Source organism: Photinus pyralis, unplaced genomic scaffold, assembly GCF_008802855.1.
Source record: "Photinus pyralis isolate 1611_PpyrPB1 unplaced genomic scaffold, Ppyr1.3 Ppyr1.4_LG5, whole genome shotgun sequence".
NCBI lineage: Eukaryota > Metazoa > Arthropoda > Insecta > Coleoptera > Lampyridae > Photinus > Photinus pyralis.
Genome location: NW_022170596.1, coordinates 41675654 through 41701397, shown reverse-complemented (window position 1 = coordinate 41701397; position 25744 = coordinate 41675654). Strand labels below are relative to the sequence as shown.

The window sequence follows — 25744 nt, the reverse complement described above, 5'->3', positions numbered from 1 at the left end:
ACAGTTTTTCTCCGATTGTTTTCAAATTGGTGTCGTCGGGAAGATCTTGTCAACGCGCACAACTCCTGCGTGGCGGAATTTTGTTTTTTTTTCCTAGGGGCGAAATAAACCACCTTTTGCGCGGCGCGCTTCGAGGGGTAGTCGACTTTGGGCGCCCAAAAGTTTCTTACAGCGCGAATCGCGGTCTCTCTTTCTCGTGTCACTAATAGAAGGTCGAGCTATGTGAAGTACCCAAAAGTTGAATACGATTTTATGCCGGGATTTTAGCGAAATCTACCAAAATGTGAATTACGAATGAACGGGACGTCGGAACTGTGTATCGACAAAGGGAATGTGGTAACCCCCGACGAGATCTTACTGATGGTGGAGTCGAAACTTCAAATCCGAATTGTTGCGGGTGATCAGAAGTGGGTGTCGACAAAGGGAATATGGTAACCCCCAAAGGATTTTAATGATGGTGGAGTCAAAACTTCAAACGCGAATTGCGAGTGCACGGTAAGTGAGAAAATGGTACCGACAAAGTGAACGTGGTAGCTTTCGGCAAGATCTTATTGATGGTGGAGTCAATAATGGCTAATGCCACACAAAAATGCGCTGAAGTCCCTTCGATCTCACACGAGGACTTTGATCATTTTTTAGTATTCGTCAACATTTTGATTATAAAGGAGTTCTAGCATGTGTCACCAAAAGTTAGTATCTAAGTAGCATCAGCGATGTTTGCTCAAGAACTAGAAATATACAGGGTAAAGATGTAGGTCGGTACCAACTGTGGAACGATCGACATTAAATTACACTCACTACTGTGGATTTATGTACAAGACGAGTCAACGATTGTGCGGAATATAGCTTAATGCTTTGAAGATAAGATTTTTCGATAGAGTGCTTTTATATTATGATATGGTTGAATATTTTAGATTGCATTTAGAATATAAAAATCAGAAAAAGAAAGATATTTCAAAAACTATCAGAGATCGGTATAGGGCATTATTACAAAATACTAAACGATGACAGAAAAATTTACAGGGTGTTCCATTTAAAAAAGTTGTGAACCTTTAAAGAAAACACTCTGTAAAATTGCTTTATTGTAGATGTAATATTTATTTGACTGTTACTTTACCCAGGATAAAAGATGGTGATCCTGGACTCAAAATTAAAATAGTAATTTTGAAAGTTCGTCGTATATTAATCGTATAATAAAAACAGTCGTACAATTTACACGTAGAATTAAAAAATGCATTCACCATTTAAAAAAATGTACTTTTTTAGCGCCCTACTTTGTGAACGCAACCTGTATAATTAGTGTCTTTGAAAATGTGGAGAAACATATCATAAAACAAAAGCACTCTATCGAAAAATCTGATCTTCAAGGCATTAAGTTACTACGCGTAATCTTTGATTCAACCTGTACAATTATTAGGAAAAAACAAGGAATACCTTCCTCTTGACACGACAAACAGAAGGACAAGTGGACAGGGATAGTTGATCGTACAAAAACAATCACAATAAACAACCTAAACCCACATCATTAATGGAGCGTAGTAAGATAGAAACCTAATTCAAAAGATCACTTCTAAAAGAGACAACGTTGAGCTTGCAAATAAGTCAAACCTCACCTTACTTGCCACAGCGCGTTATTGTGTTTATCAAAGCAAGTAAAAGAGAGTTCTGTACCAGATCTCTAGACCCATCGATAAGGGGTAGTAGTTTTACTGAGGTAACGCTACATTGTGGTTTTCTATCTAGGAGTTACTGGCAAATGTGCTAATAAATAGTAGGTTACTCTGCGTATGACTTATAATGCAGTTTTCAAACCCTTCTGAATGTGTATATCAAAGTCATTCAACCCCTAGGATAGTACCACAGATTTAAATGTATTTAAATCTGTGATAGTACCTAATTCAAAGACATGACTCGATTATGCTCGAATCGTTGGGTCCCTTACCTAATGGAGATCAAAGACTGTAGCCTAATGTCATCATACGCAAGAGGAGGAGAGTTTTTTTCCTTGTATGTTTCGTTCGATATCAATCTTGAATCTACCCATTGTATTTTCAAAGAGTCCTATATATAACGGTCGTTCCATATGCAGAAAAGTTTTTGCCTTGTATAATTTCTCTCTGTAACTCTGTACTAAGTCTCCAATTTTCAGTTGCCAGTAATAAAAAATGTTGCTTCGATGTTCATTCTGTCACTATTCTTTTCAAGAACTAACCATTTCCGGTACATGGTGTTTGAAAGTATGTGAAGTATTGTGAATTTTTCATACAAATCGATAGGTATATACATATACTATACAACACGTCGCTCTATAAGCATTTTAGATAGGTGTAGTAAAAATTTTAGTTTAGAAATAAAGTTTGTTGCGTTATTATTTATTATTTATGCATCGAGCACCGAATTCATTTCTTGTTTTAAAAGATCCCCAATCGTCATACTTTTCTAAATTCAAATATGTACATAGCATAAATCTATAATCTAAAAGCGTATAAAATATGCATTAACTTACTTTGGTAGGTATTTACTAAACTTATAAAGTAAACTTATCATTCTTAATTTACCCTGATGTTTTGTTACACTGTATGTAATGTGCATAATTTAGTAAGAGGTGGAAACTTATTTAGCAAATTTTCTCTTTTAAATAGAGAGTTGTGGTAGACCCTTCTGTGCATTTCTCAGACTACTATCACCGAAAATATATTGATTTGAAATGTTAATAAAAGATTAAATATGGAAATGGCTTCGTGTTCGATGAAATATCTGTATCCCACTGGCTCGCCATCAGTTCAACTTACTAATGATCTGCAATTTTCTGTGCCACACACATAGTAAATAGGTTTTTTGAGGATTTCTTCATAAATACAGCTAATATATGCATGAATTCTGTCCATCTGTCAAGGATTTGAGATCTCAGCATTGAGTCCACAGAAAAAATTGCAGTTTCCCAATGGAGGTTTCTACTTACTTTAATTAAATTGAACGATACAAGGTGTTATTGATTGTCAGCCGCCGCAAACCTACACGTTGACCACCAAAAAAACATCGCATGGCCATGACAGAACCAAAAAAACACCTACGTACCGCGTTATCAATATATCTTAATCGAAAGTTGCAACCAATTAAACTTCGTTCATTATTTTGCCATAACATGAAACAAGCCATTGATAACATCACATCGAACGTGAGTGTAATTATAAACAGATTTAGCTGAACGGAATTAGCAGAAAGCAAACAATACTTTCGTGCGTTAATAGATCGGAATTTTTAACGCAAAATATAACCCAAAGAAAGTTTAAAAGATTTTCGACTGAACTGTGCATTTTGATAACAGGAAGTGCACTGGTTTGTAATCGTAATCGAAAAGCGTATAATTACTTCTAGCTAATTATAATTATTGTTTACTACGGATTTCCGCTTACCGACGAATTAGGGCTTCGCGTGGCCAATGCCAAAATTCTTGCTACGTATAAGTAACAAAAATACCAAAAATTACGAGGGAGAAGCGCACCCTTAAACATACATAATGTAAATTACAATTAACGCTCAGGTTCTTTGCAATATCTAATACTGTTCGATACTAATAATATAATGGCCAAGTCTCGATGCTTTTTTTTTGTGAGGAAAGCGAGTGAACGAACACTATCACAAAGTCTTTTGAAATTACTGTCGTATCAATGAAATGCGAGATGAAATGTACGCATCCCGAAAATGTTTTTTGAAACGTTTATAAATCTGTCAGAGGTCAGAGTCAGTACGAAAAGGGAAACATTTTCCTTTTTTACTTGCTACCAACTGTTATAGAATATATACATGCTTTTTGGGAGCATTAGTTAAACGTTTCTGAGAAAGTGAAATAGGTGGGTTTTTGAAAATGTGTAGGCACTTAGGAGTTACTCCGAAGGCCAAAATCGATGTAAAGTATTTTCAAAATTGTGTCACTTCCGGAAATACCGAATGTAGCGAGTAACTTCGATATTTTAAATATCAACCCCTATTTTTTTATTGCATTTTTGGATTCTACGTGAAATTTCAGCTTTTTGATACCCATATGCCGATATTTACAATTTATGGTTTTTAAATTATTTTGACTTTTAATTAAAAAATGGCGGATGCAGACGGTAGCTTGAAAATTGATTACTTGATAACGGTTGCAGTTATATGGCACCCCTTTTTCTTGTTGTGTACTAAAAAAATTGCGTCCGACCGCATCTATGTGGAGATCCAAATTTAAGACATTTCAAAGATTAAAAACTCAGTTTTTTTTAATGAAATGACCATGTTTTGATGTTCCATATTCCTATAGCTATCTTTAACAGTTTCTGACTTATTCAATTGACACCATTTTTTCGGATTTTCTTTTTAGTAGTCGGCGATGTCATTTAAGTTATTAAAATACTGGGCGAGGTGTCGTTTTGTTTATGTTCGCTGATATACGCTATGCGACGGCATCTTTATGGCGTTTCAATACATTCCTAGACTAGTTCCTAGCACAAATTTGTTTCCAAAACGGTGAACGTTTCGTCCAACCTGATCCAGATAGGATTTTGTAAATTTTGGGACTTTTAGGGGTATGGTTTCCAAACGGTTTTGAATTTTCGGTTTACTTGGAAGCTCGTTTGGCTCTCCACGCCAATTTTGTTTAACATGCTTAATTGTTAAACCTTGTATAGTTGGTACAATGTACAATTTTTAGTCTAAGCTAGTTATATTGGGTGGTGCTCTGCAAGACGAGTCTTAGAATATATACAGAGTGCTAAAAAAACAGGATTTTTTTTCATATTCGGAGGTGTATCCGAATAGTACAGTACAGTATGATTTTTTCATCACTTTCAAGTGTCTGAATTACTTTACAAAGTGTGTATTGCAGCTTTTGTAAACAAAATCCTCCGATTTCCTACATATCTTTTTCTTTCCATTTTCCTAATTCTGGAACTGCTAGAACCGGACAAAATGATTACGCATTTAGAACAGTAAGTGATGCCAAGAAACTGTAAAAACAAACGAGACCGTAATCGGTTCACTATCTTTAACTACGAAAACAGTCGCTAAATATTTATATTCAACGTATAATTATGACTTGAAGATAACGCAATAAATAACCAATATTAAACTGTAAGATTCAGTAGCGCAGACAGGATTTTGTTAAGGGAGGGGTTTCGTAATACTGAAAGTTTCCCTCATGGGCGTAGGCAAATGTGAAGCAGTGGTGGTAAAATACAGATTACCTCCGAGGGGTTCTCTGGAACCTTGAAAACAAAGCATTTGTCACTTCAAACATCTAAAAAAATGGCAAATATTTTTATTTTTCCGTTTAGATTCGTCATAGGTGGGTAAATTGTTTCGTATTTGTTGTGAGTTCCGATACTTATTATTCTACGAAAAACATTCTTTGTTATTATTTTATTGAATATGGTTTTTAAGTAACGCCATCCACAAAAAGGAGCGCACTCAGTATTGTGTCAGCATCAATCCATCTTCACGTACTTCGTTAGAGTCGCATTCGTCCTTTGCAGATTTTAGGTCTTGGGTGAAAGCAACATTAGAATACGATAGATTTAGTTTAGATAGATGATGGAAGGTATTTATGAAGAGGCACTTGGCCACTTGCTGCCTGTATTTTTCACGCCAAAGCTCATAATAATACACTATAAGTACTTGTACTACACGTCGTTTTAGCCACAGAAAAGGTAACCGAATAGACGCCCTTCTTTGCATATTTCGACGTTGCACGTGATTACTTTTTCTTTGCCTTGCCAATACAAAACTGGACAAAGGTAAAAAAACCCTATTCCGAAATGCTAACGCAGGAAATTATTCGACGTCCATCGATTTATGCAGGACTATAAAACTCCCACTTCGTACTTGTAAAAACCATACAAAACTCCTATCGGGAAGTTCTACCCTACTTTACGTGAGCTCTTGTAATCTCTATCGGGATAGAATATAGAAAGAAGTTCAGAAAGTTGTATAAAATACGTATTCGTGTAAGTAGTAAAAATCTTAAGAAGGAGGAAAAGGAAAATTATGTTGATAAGATAAAAAAAGTTGCGTAACCTGCCACCAAATTGAAACTACATTACGACCTAGTTTGCTATCCTTGAAATAGATATTACTATCTCTATTTGTCGAAAACAATTCTGTTCCCTCCACGTTTAATTAACATTCATGTGGTCATTGCGTTGTTACGCAAAGTAACTCTTTTATGTTTGCACAACGAAAGTCTTATATCAAGGGAAGCACGGGGAGCTATAAATTTCGAATAAGCTTTGCTCGAAATAAATTAGTAAGCAGAGTCCATTAAGTCAGCACGGTGTGGCAGCTTTTATCTAATCTATCTCTCGCCCTACCTAATTGTCTAAAAAATTAAATTTTGTCCAATTTAGCGTTTTCACCAAATGTGCATTAACTTATGTGGAGATCGAATAAACGTTAGGTGGGTATAGCGGAATGGGGGTTGCACTACAGAACAAATTTAGCCGACCTTTTATCTGCGCACAAAATTCTCCCCATCATTTCACCTACTTGTTTAATGCGGAATGTAAATTGTTGTTGCATAATATTCGGACTTTTTTGATTCTTAAATGGCAGAATTGAGATAAGTATTTGGTAGTTCCACATAAATTAGGTAACACATGGACGAGTAGAAAACTCATAAGAAAATTCCGAACAAGTAGGTTTTCAAATAACTTCTAGTAACTTTCCTTAAATTTCTAAGTGGGAAAACCACCCGATCGAATCGTATCAAATCTTAGTATTTTGTCAGAAGACCTGAATTTGGAATTTTGCTTCTAAAATTTCATTTTTATTGCTGCTAAAACTGATCGAACCCATCGAGATTTCCGAAATGCAATGCCGCCGCATAATAATAATGAAAATAATATGCATTAATTATGTTACTAAGGTCAAATATCTATTATGGACATCTTACCATGGTAAAATGGTAAAATATTGCTTGCGATGTTGGCAGCAATGTAATACCCTGCCATTTTTGAAAAATTGCTGTTTTAGTGAACATTTTCTTAAATACCTACGTAAGTAGTGAATAAAAGTGTATTATTTATAAAAGCATGTAACGTTTTTATTTTATCAGGAAAGCCAACAAATGTTTCATTTGCTTCAGAAATCTAGGCATACAACAAAAAAACAAAAAAGAAATATTAACAAAAGTGTTAGGAACCTGGTAATTCCCCTGTACCACTTTGGTTTAGTAAAATAGGCTTTGACACACTAATTTCCGCTTTAAAATTATTGACAGAGGGTGTCCATTTTAGCATTTTTAAGGTTTTATACATACAAACTGCCCACATTCCTACGATATTACCGAAATTTCCTCTTTAGAATGCCTCTAACCAATTATGGGCATAGGGTGTTTTATTTATTGGTCGGCAATTGTCAATATGTGGTTGTTTCGTGTCCCTGACGTTCTAGGATGATTGTAAAGGGTTGGTTGCAACAGTAGCAATAATAGTTACGGTGTTTTTCAGACAACACTATACCTACTTCATAAAAAAGAAGGAAAAGTTTCATTATTTTGCTCTCCGGGTCCATCAGCCATCATTGTCCTCAGAATGATTCTTAAGATTTTTTATGTGGCATGTTTAAAACAGAGTAGGTACATACAGTTTTTTCATTAAACGACAGTGAAAAACATATGGGGTCGTGGATGGAGACATCAAGTTTAAAAAAAATTCAATGCAAAAATCTAGCGAAATTCTGGTAGATTCTGATAGATTTGGCATACAGCCCTTAAAAGTGTGTTAAAAAACAAAGAGTACCTACGGTACTCCATTTAAAAAAAAGACTATGAAGACCAAATAATGCGATAATTTGAAATGATGCAATATAATTTTCGTTTTCGCCTGGAACTTATCTTTCGGTACTGGCTTCTCTATCCCAGGGTTAGTGAGATAGGCAATCATTCAAGTAAATTCCCGCAGCTCTAATCTCTTAAAAAAATGATCTTCTACCTTCTACTTACTTCCGCCTTAATTAACCAGGCTAACGGCCTGTTATCCTGTTCATTCAAGCCAATCTATACAAATACCAAACAACTACAGGGTGTAGATCTATAGATTAATCAATACGGAAATACCAGGACTATCTCGGTAATAAACCGATGCCTATTGGGCTAATTAGTATTGCTTCAGGTTTCAATTGTAAGGTACGATATAATAACATCAGTTACCCTTGAGTGATAATCAGCTGATTTAATCACCAGTTAATAAAATCGGTTTTCTCGTAATTAGCACTTACTAATTATTCTGCCTCACTGTTAATGCAGATAGGCGCCTACTGTAATTGTTTTGTATTGTAAGTATAGACGAAACTATTTGATAGAGTTTTAAGAGCCAAAGCAGTAGTAGCTCGTACGCTAAGAACAGACCCGTCAATTATCCTATACCAATTGCAAAATTAATTTCTTTTCGATGGTTTGCGAAAGACAAAAGTCGATTTACATTTATGCGGCCATCTCAACCTAACGTCTGAAACCTATTTTGTAGCAAGCAAGGTACGATGATTGATGGGTTTCTCCTCGGGTTTCTCTTTCCTAAAGGAGTACGTTCCTTTAATCATTTAAATCCTAGGTAGTTTTGTTCTGCGTGTCTCTATGCTAGGTTACGACATGACTTCGATTGAAGATACTACTGTTTCGGATTCATTTTGGGGGTTTTCGCAATGTTGTTTCGTAATTTTTGTTAAATTAATCAATAATTTTGATCATAAACGAACAATCTTAGAACGCAAATGAAATTTTGGAGCCATAATTTTTGTTGTAGTCAAAAAGGAAAGCGAAATGTTGGTAAAGTTGCAGTAAAGTAGATAATTTACACCAGATACATTTGTAATCTTCATATTCTAATGAGCGGTATATGAGTGTTAGCGCGTATCGTATATCGATTGTTGATCCTTCCGCGAAAACGTAAAAAAACCACCCCTACAACGTAGCTTTGTCTAAGCTATTATTGGGTAGATATAACAATTGTAACAATTTCACCCCATTCACTTCATATCGGATCAGAACGTGGTTTCCGTAATAGTTATTTACATAAAAGTCAGGAAAATGATACATTACTATGGAACGCCGTTTTAGTATTTATACCAACATTTTATCATGTATCATTTTAAATAACAGTCAATCTTATGTCTCTAAATTTTTCGTTTGTTGTTTTTATCTTACGTATTAAGAGATTGATTAAAAAAATGTTGATTAATAAAGATGATACATGAATTAAAATGTTTGTTGATAATTTTAATTAGGCGCTAGTATACACGTAGTCAAATAGACTAAACTGTAGTTCCTGAAACTTCCGCACAATCAGAGATACGAATTAAAATTATCAACAATCATTTTAATTAATGTAACATTTTAATTCAACAATCACTTTAAATAATTCTTGCCGATTTTAACAGCATGAATTCATATGATTGTTGAATTAAAATGTTCTCTGAAAATATTTGTACAATTTTATTCCAAAATTTTACAATGTGCCATTTTAAATAACAGTCAATCGTATGCCTCTACTTTTTACGTTTGTTGTTATTGTCTTACGTATTAAATATGATTGTTTAAAAAATGTTACTTAATAAAAATGTGAAATGAATTATATTGTTATATTGAATGAGTGTATATGAAACTGTATTTCAACAAACAATTAATAACAAACAATTAAATTGAATTGCAAGAAATACTTCGATTAATAAAACGATTTTGTCCAACAAACATAAAAATTCATTCATTTTAAATGTGGAATTAAAATTATCAACAAACATTTTAATTCATCAGTCATATAAATTCGACGATTTGAAAATTGAAGCCGAATATTTTCAACAATCACTTTAATTCAACAAACAAATAAATTTTTATTGTTAGACGTAGTAAAAGAATCTTTTAAAATGATTGTTGAATTAATATGATTGTTGAATTAAAATGTTACATGAATTAAAATGTTTGGTGATAATTTTAATTAGGCGCTAGTATACACGTACCCAAATACACTAAACCTAAAGGATAGTTCCTGAAACTTCCGCACAATCACAGATACGAATTAAAATTATCAACAAACATTTTAATTCATGTAACATTTTAATTCAACAATCATTTTAAATAATTCTTGCCGATTTTAACAGCACGAATTAATATGATTGTTGAATTAAAATGATTGTTGGGAATATTTGTACAACACTTCAATAATTGAATTAATATGATGATTGTTGAATTAAAATGTTTGTTCATAATTTTAATCCCACATTTAATATGAATAAATTTTTATGTTTGTTGAATTAGTTCTAGTTAGTTATATTACTGTTCGTTTATGTATTCGTTTGTTGATTTGTATTGTTAAACTTTCGTTATACACATTGCTATATAATTCATACATCATTTCAATTAAGTGAAGTTTTTTAAACAAACATATTTAATGTTTCACATAAAAACAACAAACATAATAAATCGGGAAATAAAATTAACTGTTGTTTATAATGTTACATTGTAAACTTTCGTAATAAAAAGTAAAACGGCGTTCCATACATTACTGGCCAGGAAAAGTTGATTTAATTTCCGAGTCAGGTAATGTCATTTTACTGACGACCTTTGTGTTAAATTCTCAGTAACTCAATCGCGCAGTGATAGAGGCCTTCAGAGGACTATCTCGTAGCGTGGCGCATTTTTGCACATGGCTCTTAAGAAAGGAGCTGAAGTTACTTGTGGTAAAATCACCATCTTGTAGATAACGTTACATAGACGACAAGGCGGCACATACTTTGTGAATGTCCCGATCTAAATTCCGCTATATCTTTATAAATGTGTAAATATGTTGTGTTCATTTTCCATTGTATGACGATTGTAAGCTGTTTTTGTACTGCCTGCACATGAAATAAAAAATTATTATTATTATTATTATTATTATCTAGTCTAACTGAGACGATCGATGTTGGGGGACGCGGCCGGACACCATGGCTACGATTAGAACCACTTTCCCTTCCAGCATCGTTAGGTTCATCTCACGTGTGCAATGGCTTGAGTGACGTTGAGGGAGCTCGTACAAAGGGCCAGAATGTGAGTCTTAAATACGTGTGGACCCAATCCACCCTCCTATCGCGATCCAGCATCCATAATCCAGTAGCGTGTGATGACCAAATCTCCGTTGAGGTCATACAACAAAATGGGTCCAATCCCCTACATTATCGGGGTGCTAACTATGTCACTAAATCTGACGAACTTTGGGCATGCTGGTGGAACGCAATGGGGACGCTAGAATTCGGAAGATACTTGCGAAATCAATTCCCACCAAACTAAAGATGACACGAGAAATTATCGATCACAATTGATATTCTGAACGTTTTGATTATATGTCAGAAGGGGAGGACAGTTTTAAAGTTAGATTAAGGTAATGAGAAGTTATGCGTAAAATTTTGACATGCACTTCACCTTCCGTGAGAAATGTCCATCTGTCGCATTTAGGTTTCAGGTAAAGACGTCATTTTATCAACTGTGTCAAGGAGTCCTTTACTTTTTAATATGCTGCCGTTTAATAATCCAAGTATTGATATTCACTATACGCACGTAACGAGTACTGTAACTGTAAAACAAAAATTGTATTCCGCTAAGAATATTATTAATTTCGCGGACCAAGTGAAGTATAAGTAATCTCGGATAATAACTGCAATATTGGAAAACCAGACTTTTCAAATATCTTGAAGAAACAGATAAAAATCCAGAAATCCACTCATCATACGTTTATTTTCGTTACCTACGACTACCGAAGTACATTATATGAAACGAGAGGAAATATAAGACATGTAAGAATCGAGGAAAATTCCTCTTCAGATTTATTCAGAATATAAAAGTATACTCGTGTTCTATTGTATAAAATAAACCGCGTTCAAATAATAAAAAAAACTAAACGTAAGCTATGAAATTTTCATCAAATCTCATACATAAACTTCACAAGATATCAGCCATGTTAGAATTTTAAATTATCGTCGTATAATTTCTATTAACGGTCCTTCGGGATATATTTAAATTGATTTGGAAGTCGTAGAGCCTGATTCACCCACACTGGAAAGATGCCGAGATGGAATCTGATAAAACAAAAATTACTAGAACAAAGTAATCTCGATGACTCGTTCGATCAATAACAAGACGTAGCGGCTTGAATTTTAAGTTTTACATTTGGAAGTGCAGAAATGGCGATGGTAAAAAATCGAGTTTCTGTCAATGTAGAATAAAATCAACCTAATTACTGAACAGTATAAATTAAAATTAGATAAAGGGAATGAATAACTCTGATAAAATAAAATTGAAGGTTTTATGGAAACTAAACAAAAATAAACATATTTTAATTTAATTGAAGTGCTTATTAGCAAATTTAACGCACAAAGTAAAAAATAGTATTTTCATGAGAGTTTAAAATTAATTTGAAATTAGTATTTGCATCTAATTCACTTTTTACAGCAAAACAAGATCATGGCCAATGGCCATCTCTTGGAGTTTCCCCCTTTAAATTTTCAAATCCCCAACATGGTGCTGCTTTAGTAAAAATAAACGCCGTTATCTTAGATTCTTCTCCTTCGTTCAGTATTTCAAATTTTACAAGAACCCAATTAACAACTTATTAATATGTAACAAAAATCAATTACTTTGTTTCTGTGAACTGCAGAGAAAACAGAAAAAAAAACAATTTCACAAATGCGGCAGCATTCAATTCTATTTTGTCCATATTTTATTTACCAAGTTTTGTTTGAAAATAGCCCATGCGAAAGAATATCATAAGAAATCTGGAGACCTAATTTAATTGAATTACTTAGGTCGCTAACGTTACTCTATTAGTACCTTACAGAATTTTGCAAAATTATCGAGCTTATCATTATAATGCAGGTACACTGTCAACAATATCAAAATCCCCACATTCTGTATAAAGCACAGTACCAGATAATGTGCAATGCCGATTCCTGTCTTGGTTTATACTTTGTACGTATTGGTTTTGTGTAAAACGCGGTCGTATTTTTAATCTTCCAATGGCGGATTTTAACAAAGAAAAAAGAAAATTAATATATTGTATATCCCAATGGACTCCCGACTTGGACGTACAAGAGGCAAGTGAAGACATTGTAGACATACACCGAATAACCTTTTGTTTACAGTTTGATATCGACGTATCGGATTTAACAGTTTTGTTTCAAATTATGGGGTATACATTGGAAGAGTTCGAAAGGGTGCCTGCTATAGAGGAGAATGGCGAAGCAGCGTCTTCAACCGGTCAGATATCTACATCTCGAGTGCAGTTGATATGTTCGAAATCAGGAATGAAAAGCACACTAACTAAAACGTTAAAATCATGTCAATGCCCAAATACTCAAGATTTAGATAAAGGTCAATCATGGTTCGTAACCGGTTGTGCGCCTTCTTCCAGTCAGGTAAACTGTTAAATTAATGCAAATGTAACAATTTACCCATTTTTACTTGCAGAGCACCGTCAGTTCGTCTGCATGCTCCCTCATACCCACAATTTCAAAGTGTAAGGCAAGCATAGTTGGCCACCTAATCGACAAGGCTATATCAGTAATAAAAAATAAGGACACACGTGACACAGACACGCCGTTAAATTTATCTCAAAATGCACTCCTGACTCGTCATCGATCATTGGACACATTAAAATCAAAAGAAGGATCAAAACTATTAAGTGGAAACCTCTCAAAAGAACTGTCGTGGGAGGTGGACCCAAGCACTTCTCCACCAACGCAGGCCTCTAGTCCATTACCCGACCTAACACGCACTCTAAGTGGATTATCTTTAGATGCAAACAAAAAAGCAACATTAATTAGACATTTATCTACAATTCACGATTTAGTGAAGCAATCGTTAGAAATAGCAGGTCCTAGTTCTACGTCCATCAAAAAAACACAAAAGAGAAAGGTGTCGGACATTAAACCAGAAGGTCATCTACCGAACGGAGCAGGACCAAGCACACCCAGAAAAACTCCAAACAGACGGCTATTACCTTTGGCGGCGAAGCGATGCGGAATACCGACGCCGACATTTCAAAAGGTGGTGCCGAGGATAGCAAGTCCAAGTAATGCAGTCGGCGTCAAATCAAGATTAAAGGTGTCGTCCTCGGTGTCGGCTAAACCGACGGGCATAAGTTCATTGTATCGAACTGCAAGTAAACCTGCTACTGCATCAACTGTTACAAAATGTAAAAACCCGGCATTTGGGAAAAAATAATTTTAATATTTTTAAAACTTTATTGCAATTTTATTATTTAAATAAATATATTTTGCTGTTTTTTTTTCGACAATTATTCTAGCGTTTCATTTAATATACCTAGATTTCTTTTAGGGAGCGGAATCTGACTTGTTTTTAAATATAAACAGGTTTGTTTTCGCAACCCCTCTTTGGAGTGAGCCATCTTAGGGCACGAATTGTTCTGGTTACTGTTTACGTTGGGAACAGATTGAGGAGATTAAATAATAAAAATATAGGTCCTCATTTGAAAAAATGATTATGACGTCATAACTTGAAAAATAAAAGATACAATTTTGAAATTTATATGCCCTAGGTATAATTTAAATCGCTACACCCCTCGCAGGTCTTTTCATGAAAACGTACATAAACCGATTGATCGAATTTCTCAGTTAAGTACTTAATTTCCAGCATGTACATTATTTTTTGATTTGATAAATGAATCATTTAACTTCGCACCTTAATTGACTTTTCATAACGCTCCAAAAATATTTGAATAGACGCAGAAAAGTTTAAATTGCGTGTGTAATAATGGACATGCGGATACCGATATTTCATGTTCAACTGTAATAAAACCTCGATTAAAACTGGAAAGATACAACAAAACTAAAAATGATGGAGAAAAAAGTCATAAACCCTATAAATAAATTACAATTTGCAGAATTTAACAATAATTTATGGAACTTAATGCATTTAGAATGATTTAAAAAAATAAATTAGTATTATTTCTCAAAAACTGCAATGGATAAAAACATTATTTCTACGGCACTGGATTTCTATGATAAAATGTGTGACACTTTTTACTTTATTAGTTTTAAAGAAAATAGTTAGTGCTACGCGAGGTGCTACGTTTCTGCCGGTTTGTGCCGTAAAAAGTTTGCCATCAAAGCATACCGTTTGGAAATTATTGAACTCAATTTAAAAACACATTCGTCATTCCTAGTGCGCTTTGTGTGTGTCAATTGAACGAGAGTTGAAAAACTCCACTTTCTTCTCAAGTTGTACACATATTTTTTCTGAAACTACAAACAAAAATTATCGTATGCAATAATGAAGTTTGGCACATAGCAATAGAGATACGGGTATGTTTCAGTTTTAAATGTCATTATTAAGATTAACGTAGCAATTGTTTTTTACTTTCCTCACTTCACTAGAGAGGAAAACCACATTTTCTTCACCCTTTTTACACGAATGTACTTAGTTGTTTCTAAAGTAGTTTCAGAAAAAAATATGTTTCCTACTATTTAACTATATTTAGGTATCATTATTGTTGTTGATAAATCCAAAATTTTTATTGGTAAATTTAGTTTTTTGTAAAATATTTTTCGCTTTTTGTAGCTGTGACAAAATGAATTTCGACTGTCTTTTTTTATTTTTCTGCTATACATAGGTCCTATTTTGCCATCTTCCTCTATCCATTGCCTTTCGTCTCATATCCGCGTATCGTCTTAGCACATGACCAAGCCACATTCTTTTCCTTCTCAAAATTGTTCTATACAAAGATCTTACTTCCCTTTTTCCTTCTAGTACCATTAAAATTAAATAAAATTCTACTTCAATTAAAAAGTTTTATATTACCTATTCTCAAAAGCTGTAGATTTTATTTCATATGATTTTTTACTTGTACTCTTTTATAAGATAAATTGCTCTTAGTAATGCAGGGTGTACGTATGTTAAAAAATGAATTGCTCGTTTGTGGACTACCTTGCTCTTTCGGATTTGGTAAACATTTTTAGAAAATTATGTCCACAATTATTAGAAGTCCCACTATGCCGCGTTGCGTCGTCATGATTTTCCAGTTGTCAGCTAGTCATTTGATTTTTAGTCTTATCTTTCATTATAAACTTTAAATATTCAAAGGTCTTATTTGCACTTGGTAGACCTATCTTTTCATAAATATAAACCATCATAGATGATATTAGTTTTCTATGCGATTTATATAAACTTTATTACTTTAAACCACAGTAGGCTATGGAATAAAAGCTAATCTCCTAGAAACAAACTATATGTTCATATTGTAGCTGGAAAGACATATGTTTTAACAGACAAAGAGTAGAAAAAATAGTTGGTAGGTACAAGAGTGTAAATTAAAAAATTATATAAACGAAGTGAAAGATTTTTTCATAGCCCGCTGTGGTTATTAAAAAATTTAAAAAATTGCATAGAAAACCAATATCGTTCGTGGTGTGCTAAATTTTTGAAAAAATATTTAATATGCTATATTTTTAGATTACCTAAAATATGCAGGGTGTTCCACTAAAAATTGAGATTAGGTCCGACTACTTTGTTTTCTGACTCCGTATACTTGTTTTGCATACACAATGATGAAACCTATCTTCATGGATTTTTATTAAATACTGACGATGCGAACTGAAACATATTGCACGAGACTTTAATCACGTACTGCAGACGGACCTAGCAGATTTGGACTCATTGAAGACCTTGTTTTGGCTTACGATCCAAAATGCATGGCGAACCTAGAAATATGGGGTGGGGTACCATTAACAATGCGGCAAAAGCTAGTTATTTTGTCAGCACGAGAAACCGTTGAAACCTTTACCCTAAATTTTGTTTAGAACATGAATGGTTTACATTGCAATTACATAACAGTTATCCCCTGAGATCTTCAATTATTTTGTATTGGGTACGACATCCCCGAAAAGCTCTCATTGAAGCAACGAAGATGACATACGTTCTTCTCCAACACAAGGATTTTTTGGCCAAACTTTTTTTAATACTTGCCGACATTTTCAGCATTATGGCGACAAAGGTGTACATTTGTACAAGTTTTCCAGAACATCTAAAAATTGGGATAAGATTCAAAGTCAGTTTACTGGCATTTTTTACGGCACAAACCAGCACAAATGTAGCACTAACCAATCCACCTAGTCCCGAAAGCCTCTCCGGTGCAAGGTTTTGTTTTCGTCCAAGACACACACCACAAGTACTCATCACGTGAATATTAAAAACGAAAGAGAGCTTTTGAACCAGCTCAAGTGTAGTACAAGTATACGAAAAACACACTTACGTGCGTGGGCGATCGCTTCTAATTAAATCCAAACTGGATACATGTCAAAGAAAGGCTTGTTTTAAGTAAATAAATGTAAATAAATTTGTAATGTAATGTTCAGGCAGTCTAAACAGTTTAATTAGAGTGTCAAGGACTTTTTTTCCAACTAAACCAGACGGGAGGGTAGATTACCCATTAATAGGCATCTTAATAATGAATAGAGCCTCGGATAGAGCTCTACTGCAACACAGTTGACTTTACATAATGTACTTATGTAAAAAAATTGAAACTATAAACAGTAAAAGTAACCAATCGGAGCTAGAATCGGAGGTTTATAGTAGGTAAGCTTTGTTTTAGCAACGATAGTAAAATTGTGATCATTTTTATAAAATTAACGCTGAGAAATATAAACCTGACTACTTACTGTAAGCTAATTCTCCTTTAAGCACAGAATTATTAATTTCCGATTTGCAATCTTCTGCTAAAAATACATTACTTTGAGGCTTCAAATTGTTGTGGAAATCTCTAAAAATATATCTATTCCATAGGGACATAATAAAGTTGACGAAGAATTCCCCTATGTCTTTATAATTCGTGGGGAACTTCTATATGAAACGTTGGGAGCAAATCTGTCTAATACACTGCCATACACTGATACACACAACCGAAAGTTAAAATGTATTTGCCCAGTCGAATACTAAGTAAAACTTTTTTAGGCGAAGACCAAACGCTATCTTCATAAGAATTTAATGCAATAGTTCAGGCAAAGTAATTGGAGATGTAAACGTTGGTTGATTTCCACCATTGAACTATATACTGTTACAGAGTATATAGTTCAATGATTTCCACAGACTGACAAATTTTATAGTAACTATGGGAAAAACTTTTGAACAAGAAAAACATCTCCTACGTTTACGTGCCTAAGCCAATTCCCGCTTTTTTGCCTATGTGCATACAAATCTATATAGATTGAACAGTAAGCGGACTTTCAAAAATGTTATTGGCAGATTTGCAATTTGTTTCTTTGTTGAAGGTAATGCGTAAAAATCAGTCATCGGAAAGAAATTACCTATAATGATCAGTAGCGGTCCCAGGATTTGATAAAGGGAGGGGCCCAAACCCGAACTTTGTCCCAACACGGAAAACAAGTTAAAAAGCAATCGTAAACGATTTACATAAAGCGCATTTCCACTTGCATTCATTTCCCATTTATAAGATGCAACTTCTGTTAAAATCGTAAAAATCCGGCCACAAATATGAAAGATAGCGTTGCACATGGGCAATCCATTTTTGACGTGCTACTTCAATTTCAGTTTATGAGAAGAATTTCATTTCAATGCTTTTCTAAATAAGAAAGTTGGAACTGCGCATGCGCAAACCTAAATTTTAAAACTAATGTTAGATTTTCCTTTGTTCCAAGCGCCTAAGTATCAAATTTCACTTAAATGGTGCCATAGATAAAAAAGTTGGCACTGCGCATGCGCAAAAGAAAATTTTGAGACTGGCGCTCGATGATCCTTTATTCCAAGTGCCTATGTATCACATTTCATTTAAATTCTTCCATAAATAAAATAAGTTGGCACTGCGCATGCGCAAAACCAAATTTTGAAATTGGCGTTTGATTTTCCTTTATCCCAAGTGCCTATGTATCAAATTTCGTTTAAATTCTTCCATAAATAAAAAAGTTGGCACTGCGCATGCGCAAAACCAAATTTTGAAATTGGCGTTTGATTTTCCTTTATTCCAAGTGCCTATGTATCAAATTTCATTTAAATTCTTCCATAAATAAAAAAGTTGGCACTGCGCATGCGCAAACCAAATTTTGAAACTGGCGTTTGATTTTCCTTTATCCCAAGTGCCTATGTATCAAATTTGATTTAAATTCTTCAATAAATAAAATAGTTGGCACTGCGCATGCGCAAAACCAAATTTTGAAATTGTCGTTTGATTTTCCTTTATCCCAAGTGCCTATGTATCAAATTTCGTTTAAATTCTTCTATAAATAAAAAAGTTGGCACTGCGCATGCGCAAAACCAAATTTTGAAATTGGCGTTTGATTTTCCTTTATTACGAGTGCCTATGTATCAAATTTCATTCAAATACTTTTATAAGTAAAAAAGTTTGCAATTCGGTTTATAAATGGTCGAGATGCGAAAAGGGCACTGTGAATTTTGAATCGATTCGATTCAACTTTTGGCATTGCGTATTATATGGCTAAAGCTATGCCCATATTGAATTTCATGCAATTCAGTTCATAACTTCCTTGGTACAAGACTCGACACCATAACGAACCAAATAGCGAAAAAAGTAGAACAATAGCTCTTAAGATAAAGAACTAGTAGCGTCGCAAAACGAGCGGACGGACGGACGGACGGACAAAGTGGCCACAATAGCGCATTTTTTTTTTATTTTTGTGGAAATGCGCTAAAAATAAAAGAAATCTGATGAAAAAAATGGACCGCCACTGATAATGATAATTATTACTTATTTACTTTTGAAGGTGTCTTTTGGGTTAATTTTGCAGGTTTAGATAATAAGAATTTTAAGGCTGCCAGGACACTACCTACATTCAAATGCATGACGCATGCCAGACACCTTCATTTAAAACCATTTAATTTAACAATACTAGATACAGTAAGAATGAAGCTGATTTTTTTTACAGACTAATGATAGGTACAGCCAATGACTATGAGAGTGTTTCTTTTTTAAATTTATTCTCTAATTATAAGATATCTTATAATGGTAAGATAATAAGATAATCTTGTAATTAGAGAAAAAATTTAAAAACGAAACACCGTTAAGTCATTAGTAGTACCTATCATCAGTCTTTAAAAAAAATCAGCTTCATTGGTCCAACCGTAACCTAGTTATATCCGCAGAAAGTTTGTGAAAAACCGACTAAGAATTGTTTTTTTATGTAGTTATCAAATGCGCGCGATTTTTTTAAATATTTTTTTAAGAGCTATTATCAACGTTTTCATTTGGTGTATAACTTATTTTCTCGAAAAACAACCTTTCAGAATTGATACCACAAGAAGTACCCGCAGCGCCTTAAGTCGTATGACCTGAGGCGGCAGACGATCGATTTCAGCATACTCTGATAGGGCAAAATGGAACTCCATCGGTTAAAATTTTGATCATTCTCGTTCAGTGGATTTCGTGCTAGCTCCCCTACTAATACTCGGACGTCAAGAAAACATTTACAAGCAGAGGCGCTTGAATAACGAATTCTAAAACTTTAATATGGCCAAATTAGAAAGTCTCGCAACATATAGGTAAAATTGTACAATTGTCCAGAACTAACCCATTGATTTGACTAATATATTAGGCAATGACTAAGCACGCAGGCTGTAAGTGCTTAAATAACAACCTGAATGTCTCGAAATAAGAAATTTCATAATTCCTAGTGTCTTATTCGATACATTTCCATGACAAAACTCAAAATTTGAACCTTCTAGTTCCTAGCAACTTATAAAACTGTACTCTCTCAATTTTTGAGAGCCTGAGCCCCTGGACTATTGAATATCAAATTCTAAAGCATAAATGTGACCAAATAAGAAACTTTGCGATTCTTAGAGTCCGAAATAGTAGAGATTCAATATTTTTGGGCGACGACTCAAAATTTGAACTTTCTACTATCTCGCAACTTACGAAATTGTACACCTTATATTTTTCAAGAGCTTGGGGGCCAAAACAAACACGTTGCATCAGCTGTAGGTCCTTGAATTTCAAATTCTAAAATTTGATGATTACGAAATCAGTGGAATCCAGATATTGAAAATTCGAAACTTTTCAACGACAAAACTCTCAGCATTTGAACCGTTTACTATTTCACAACGTATGTGAACATTCTACTACTTTAACATAGTATAAATGGTGATACTATACTATAGATCCTTGAATATCAAATTCTAAAGCTTGAATGATATTAGATTTGTTACTTCTGGGATCCTACAGTGTGAAATTTTTATACACTTTTATTCACTTAACATTTAAATGTTCACAACTTATAAAATCGTAAATCTCTAGTTTTTAAAAGCTTCCAGAATCGTGAAGTTTTCGAACTTGAACGTGCAAAGCACACAACTTTTTTGTTCTAAATAAACCAAGGGCCTAACATTCTTCCTCAGAGTTTTTCAGTGTCCTTTCCGATTTTGTTACAATTTTTCCAAAGTTTCCAAACGATAAATGAATACCTATCAGAAAATCTACGTAAAAATTTTATTTTTTGATCTTACCAGTAATTGATGCGAGGGGTGGTTCCCCTACTAAAAAGATGTACGCTAGATTTCAAAACTTTGAAGAGATTGAATTTATTTGAAACGATGATTTCAGACGATTTAAAGTAATTTATATAAATGCGATTGCAAGCGATGTCGGATAATATTAATTTAATTTTACGATTCCAGAAATTTAATTGGATTTCGAAGGGATTTCAAGATGATTTCAAAAAGAAATTTTTATATCATGGCGACTTTTGCCTTGTTTTTCATTTCTGTCCAACTATAACCATCACAATTGCTGCGAAATAGTATATTGAAAGACAAGTGTTACAATGCGACCTATTGTAATACGACTATCTTGTGGCACGAGTGGCGACGCGAAGCGTAGCCACGAGTGTCCGCAAGATAGGAGTATTACAATAAAGCATTGTAACACGCGTTTTTCATACTATTTTTTCTATTTCGGTGCTTTAATTTAATTAAAAAAATCATTATCAGAAACTATAGGGAACATTAGAACTAACATGTTTTATGTTGGGAACACTTTTTATGCCGTTAAGTTTTAGGTTGGCAGCGTAGTAATACTGACAGTTTGAAGTTCAAACATGGAAGCACCCAACGAAGTACCTACTTGTACTAATTAGTAACTGCCAACTTAAGAGATGAGTTACCAAAAAAAAAACGACTATAATCACTGTCTTTGTACAACTGTTTTCGGTCGAAAACAGTTGTACAAAATCATCATTGTGACACCGAAATAGAAAAAACTCTTTTTGTGCAATCATTTAGACGAGTAATTAAACATAGTTCTTCTTAAACTTATGAATATGGTTACTGTCAGGAGTATATAAAGGGTGTAACATTAATAAGCATCTAAAAACAAGTGGCAAACCTGTCGCACTCGCGTAGTTGATTAAAGCGCAATTGTCCTACGTGATATTCGGTACTTTACATGAGTTTACACAATCAAGTTTTCATGCGGGATCTTACCAAAAAATTCTGCAATTTGCGTTTTAACATTGGAAATGTTATGGAAATGAATATGGGTATAAAGTTACGAGTTTCCTTCAAGCAGAAAAGACAGCGGTGTCGCACCAAGTGACGCTGTACTGTTATCGGCCGCGATCGGTAGGTTAAGGAAAAGTCGGATACTGTCGATACGGTACTTAAATTTCCAATCTAAAATTTTCGCACACCTCCTTTAATGTAGTATTACGAGTATTACGAGCTTATTATGAAGCTTATTATTATTCAGAAGGGTTACGTGATCAGAGTGAATAAGGGTTATTTTTGTTTTACTTATGGCGTTATCATTTCCAATGTCTTAGATGGTTGCATGAAGAGCGAAATCTGTGAATTTTTTTGTTAATTTTTCTCTGTGGCCAATGCAACCATAGCACTGAGAAGATCAGAACAACAATCTCGAAAATTCGGACCGTGTGAATTTTGGAATCTGAGGAATTTTTAAAATGATTATAGCGAATGGAAACAAACAGTTCTTGATCAGTAAAAAAACAAATGTTATAAAACTCAGGTTATACCTACTTCTCGTCCAGGCAGGAATTAAAATTGCAGTTGCTTTGAAAATGCGATTTCAACGATAATTCTATTGATTTCAAGTATGTAACGTCAACTGATTTTAAAGAATTTCAATTTGCACAATACATATACATACAGCGAGAAAAAATCGGTTAAGTTTTCCTTTCCTTTTTTGTTTGTGAAAGATTGGGTTTTAAGTAAATAGATAACGTTTCACAAGTTAAACTTTGACGTAATAGCTCGTTCTGTCGTTTGGAAAAGAAAAAAAAAAAATAAAGTTATGCCAATGTCTCAGAATATTCGAAACGGAATTCTTGCGGAATATACTCAAAATATATGTGTATATCGGTGCAATTATCACATACCTATTCCTTTTTATAACGGATCACCACTCGATTTACGCAAACGTATAGGTAGGTAATCTTAAGAAAAAAGTATTTAAAGTATTTGTACGCCAACTTGTGAGTTATTTATTTATCGGGGGCGAATCTGTAAGAAATTTTCAATGCACAGTAATCAGGGAGATAATCAGTATTAATGGTATTTTTATTTTCATTTTGTGTTTCCGGAGACAGAGACTAAGCTCTTGGGCCCAACAATCTTTAATCCTGCATGCGTAGGTCTACCATATTTTTCTGAAACCCTATGAAAATCAACACGGAAAACTATTAAACGCACTCCCCCGTGAAAAGCAAATACATTCTCCATTTGTTCGCCCTTTTTTTTAATTAAATTTTGTATACTGGGAAGATAAGAATATTATATCGGTTCTTACTTATGTTAAAGTTGGCCACAAATAAAGAAGCATTCGTTTAAAATGAGCACCCCTCGCCCCACATATAAATCCAGAAAGAAATGTGATGCATTAATCTCGAATTTGTCCTTATACTATTTTCATTCTGGTTTGTGTGCCATAGGGGCGAAGAAAGTTCAAAAATTGAATGTTATACAGCTAAATTTTACGTCTAAATGTACAATAAAGGTATTTTGAAAAAAAGGTAAAGACTTTTTAGATCGTGCAAAAATATATAATGTAATAAGTAGTTTGTTGATTTAAATTGTATTGTTCTCCGCAACTACGAGTCTGTTTGGCAATTGCTGTAGGTCCTAGTGAACTGAATAATATGCATGTATTCCATTCCAGAAACCTACAGCGTCGAGAACTACGCAGTGCTCAGGTTCATTGGATGAAAAATCAATAACAGCTGTGAAGCATAATAAATAATGCTGCAACTTCACAGAGGAAATCGGGAATTTTAAGGGATAGGATACATTTAATCGGTATCAATCGATTGAAACGGTCTTAATGAAAGGGAAAGCGTCGACGTTTCCGGTTAAAATTTTCATTTTAGGGAAAGGTAGAGGCGAAGGAGTGGGTTAATAACTTGATTTAATAAAGAAGTGCAAGAATTGATAAATGTATAAAAAGGCCATGACAAGTGAAAGTGTAAGTGCAGGGATAAGGAACAAGTAGCCTTGGCCCTTGATGCGCACGCTATCGGCGGGGACGCCAGGGCGAGGGAGGTGGCGTCGAGTCGTCGCGCAGACACCTTGCACTCTGCAGCCTGACGACGCCACCCCTTCCACCTCACAATGCGTATCCAACTCATGGTCGATTCCTACTATTACTTTCCCTTTTCTTTACTATAAACCTTAAGGGTTGAAATGGGACAAAGACGTCTGCTGTAGAAGGGCGATGTTTTATATTGCATATCATTTAAAAAGATACCACTACCCTACTGAATTTTTTCGTAGTTTTCCCATGTACCAGAGATTATTATAACACAAATTTTCTCATTTAAATGATGAAATGGTTGAACGTAGGGAATATTTTCGCATATTTCGCCGAAAGGGAAATCATTTATGCGCGTATTGAATATGACAATTATAGCTAAATCGAAGGTGTAGTTCACTTTTACTAGTGCAGAGCAGTGTATGAGCCAATCAATAGCATCAAGGTAGCTATGCATGCGCCAGGCTGCCCGTAATGCGTGGTTTCCCTTCCCCAATCCATATGCACTGATGTGATAAGATATGTTGGCGCTATGACAACCCCCCTAGTCATAGCTAGGGATGTTTTTTTTGTTACAATTCTAACGACCATCAATACCAGGACGCATACATAATAAAATGCATTCACGTTTTCACTTTATGAATTACAACTGGAATGGAGGTTATTCATTTAATAAAAAACGAAAGTGAATTGCCACCAACCCTACCCCCTTAAACTATCGATGTACTTTCATTTTCATTAGCGGCATAACAACGTTCGCGTAATTAAATTTAAATGTATACGCACCTGTCACAGATAAACAGTGGGCTACTCTCCTAATTTAAATTAAATTCCATATACAGAGAATTCAGGTACTATTGTTAAAAGACTGATAATGATTCGCGAAATATTCGCGAAAATGCACCAGCCTTGCATATCACAATTATCACATTTACTTATAAATTGACCTACTTGGGGGCATATTAAATAAAAAAGTCACCAGTACACACATGCATTTCTGAGTTACCACAATCAATTTTTGAACAGTGTATATATATGTATGTATTTTGTAGTTCACACCGACAACACTTGCACCTTGTGGCGTACTAACAAATTATTTGGTCCAGCTTTGTAAAATTCTTACTGGATGTCTCGCGCGCTTGTGCGTAGTCGCAACCGTTAATAATCTAAATTTGAAACAAAAATATCGTGTATAGGCAGGTACATTGCGTATCGAGCGT

The 25744-nt window shown here is 34.3% G+C and overlaps 2 protein-coding genes across 3 annotated transcripts in view; one reads left to right on the top strand and one right to left on the bottom strand.

The window, feature by feature from the left end:
• LOC116170205 (zinc finger protein chinmo-like) overlaps window positions 1-25500 on the bottom strand; it is a 301795-nt gene extending 276295 nt beyond the window's left edge. The window contains exon 1 of one of the 2 annotated variants that reach the window (XM_031486432.1): window positions 25476-25500. In XM_031486432.1, the coding sequence (XP_031342292.1) occupies window positions 25476-25485 (10 nt within the window). In that variant the 5' untranslated portion in view covers window positions 25486-25500. Of the gene's footprint in view, window positions 1-25310; window positions 25446-25475 lie in introns of those variants that run through there. The other variant, XM_031486434.1, reaches the window with a different exon arrangement.
• On the top strand, window positions 12905-14281 carry LOC116170206. The gene is made up of 3 exons (XM_031486436.1): window positions 12905-13092; window positions 13141-13413; window positions 13466-14281. Exons 1-3 carry the CDS (start codon window positions 13015-13017, stop codon window positions 14219-14221), a joined length of 1107 nt encoding a protein of 368 aa, XP_031342296.1. The 5' UTR covers window positions 12905-13014; the 3' UTR covers window positions 14222-14281.
• Window positions 25501-25744: the final 244 nt, after the last annotated feature.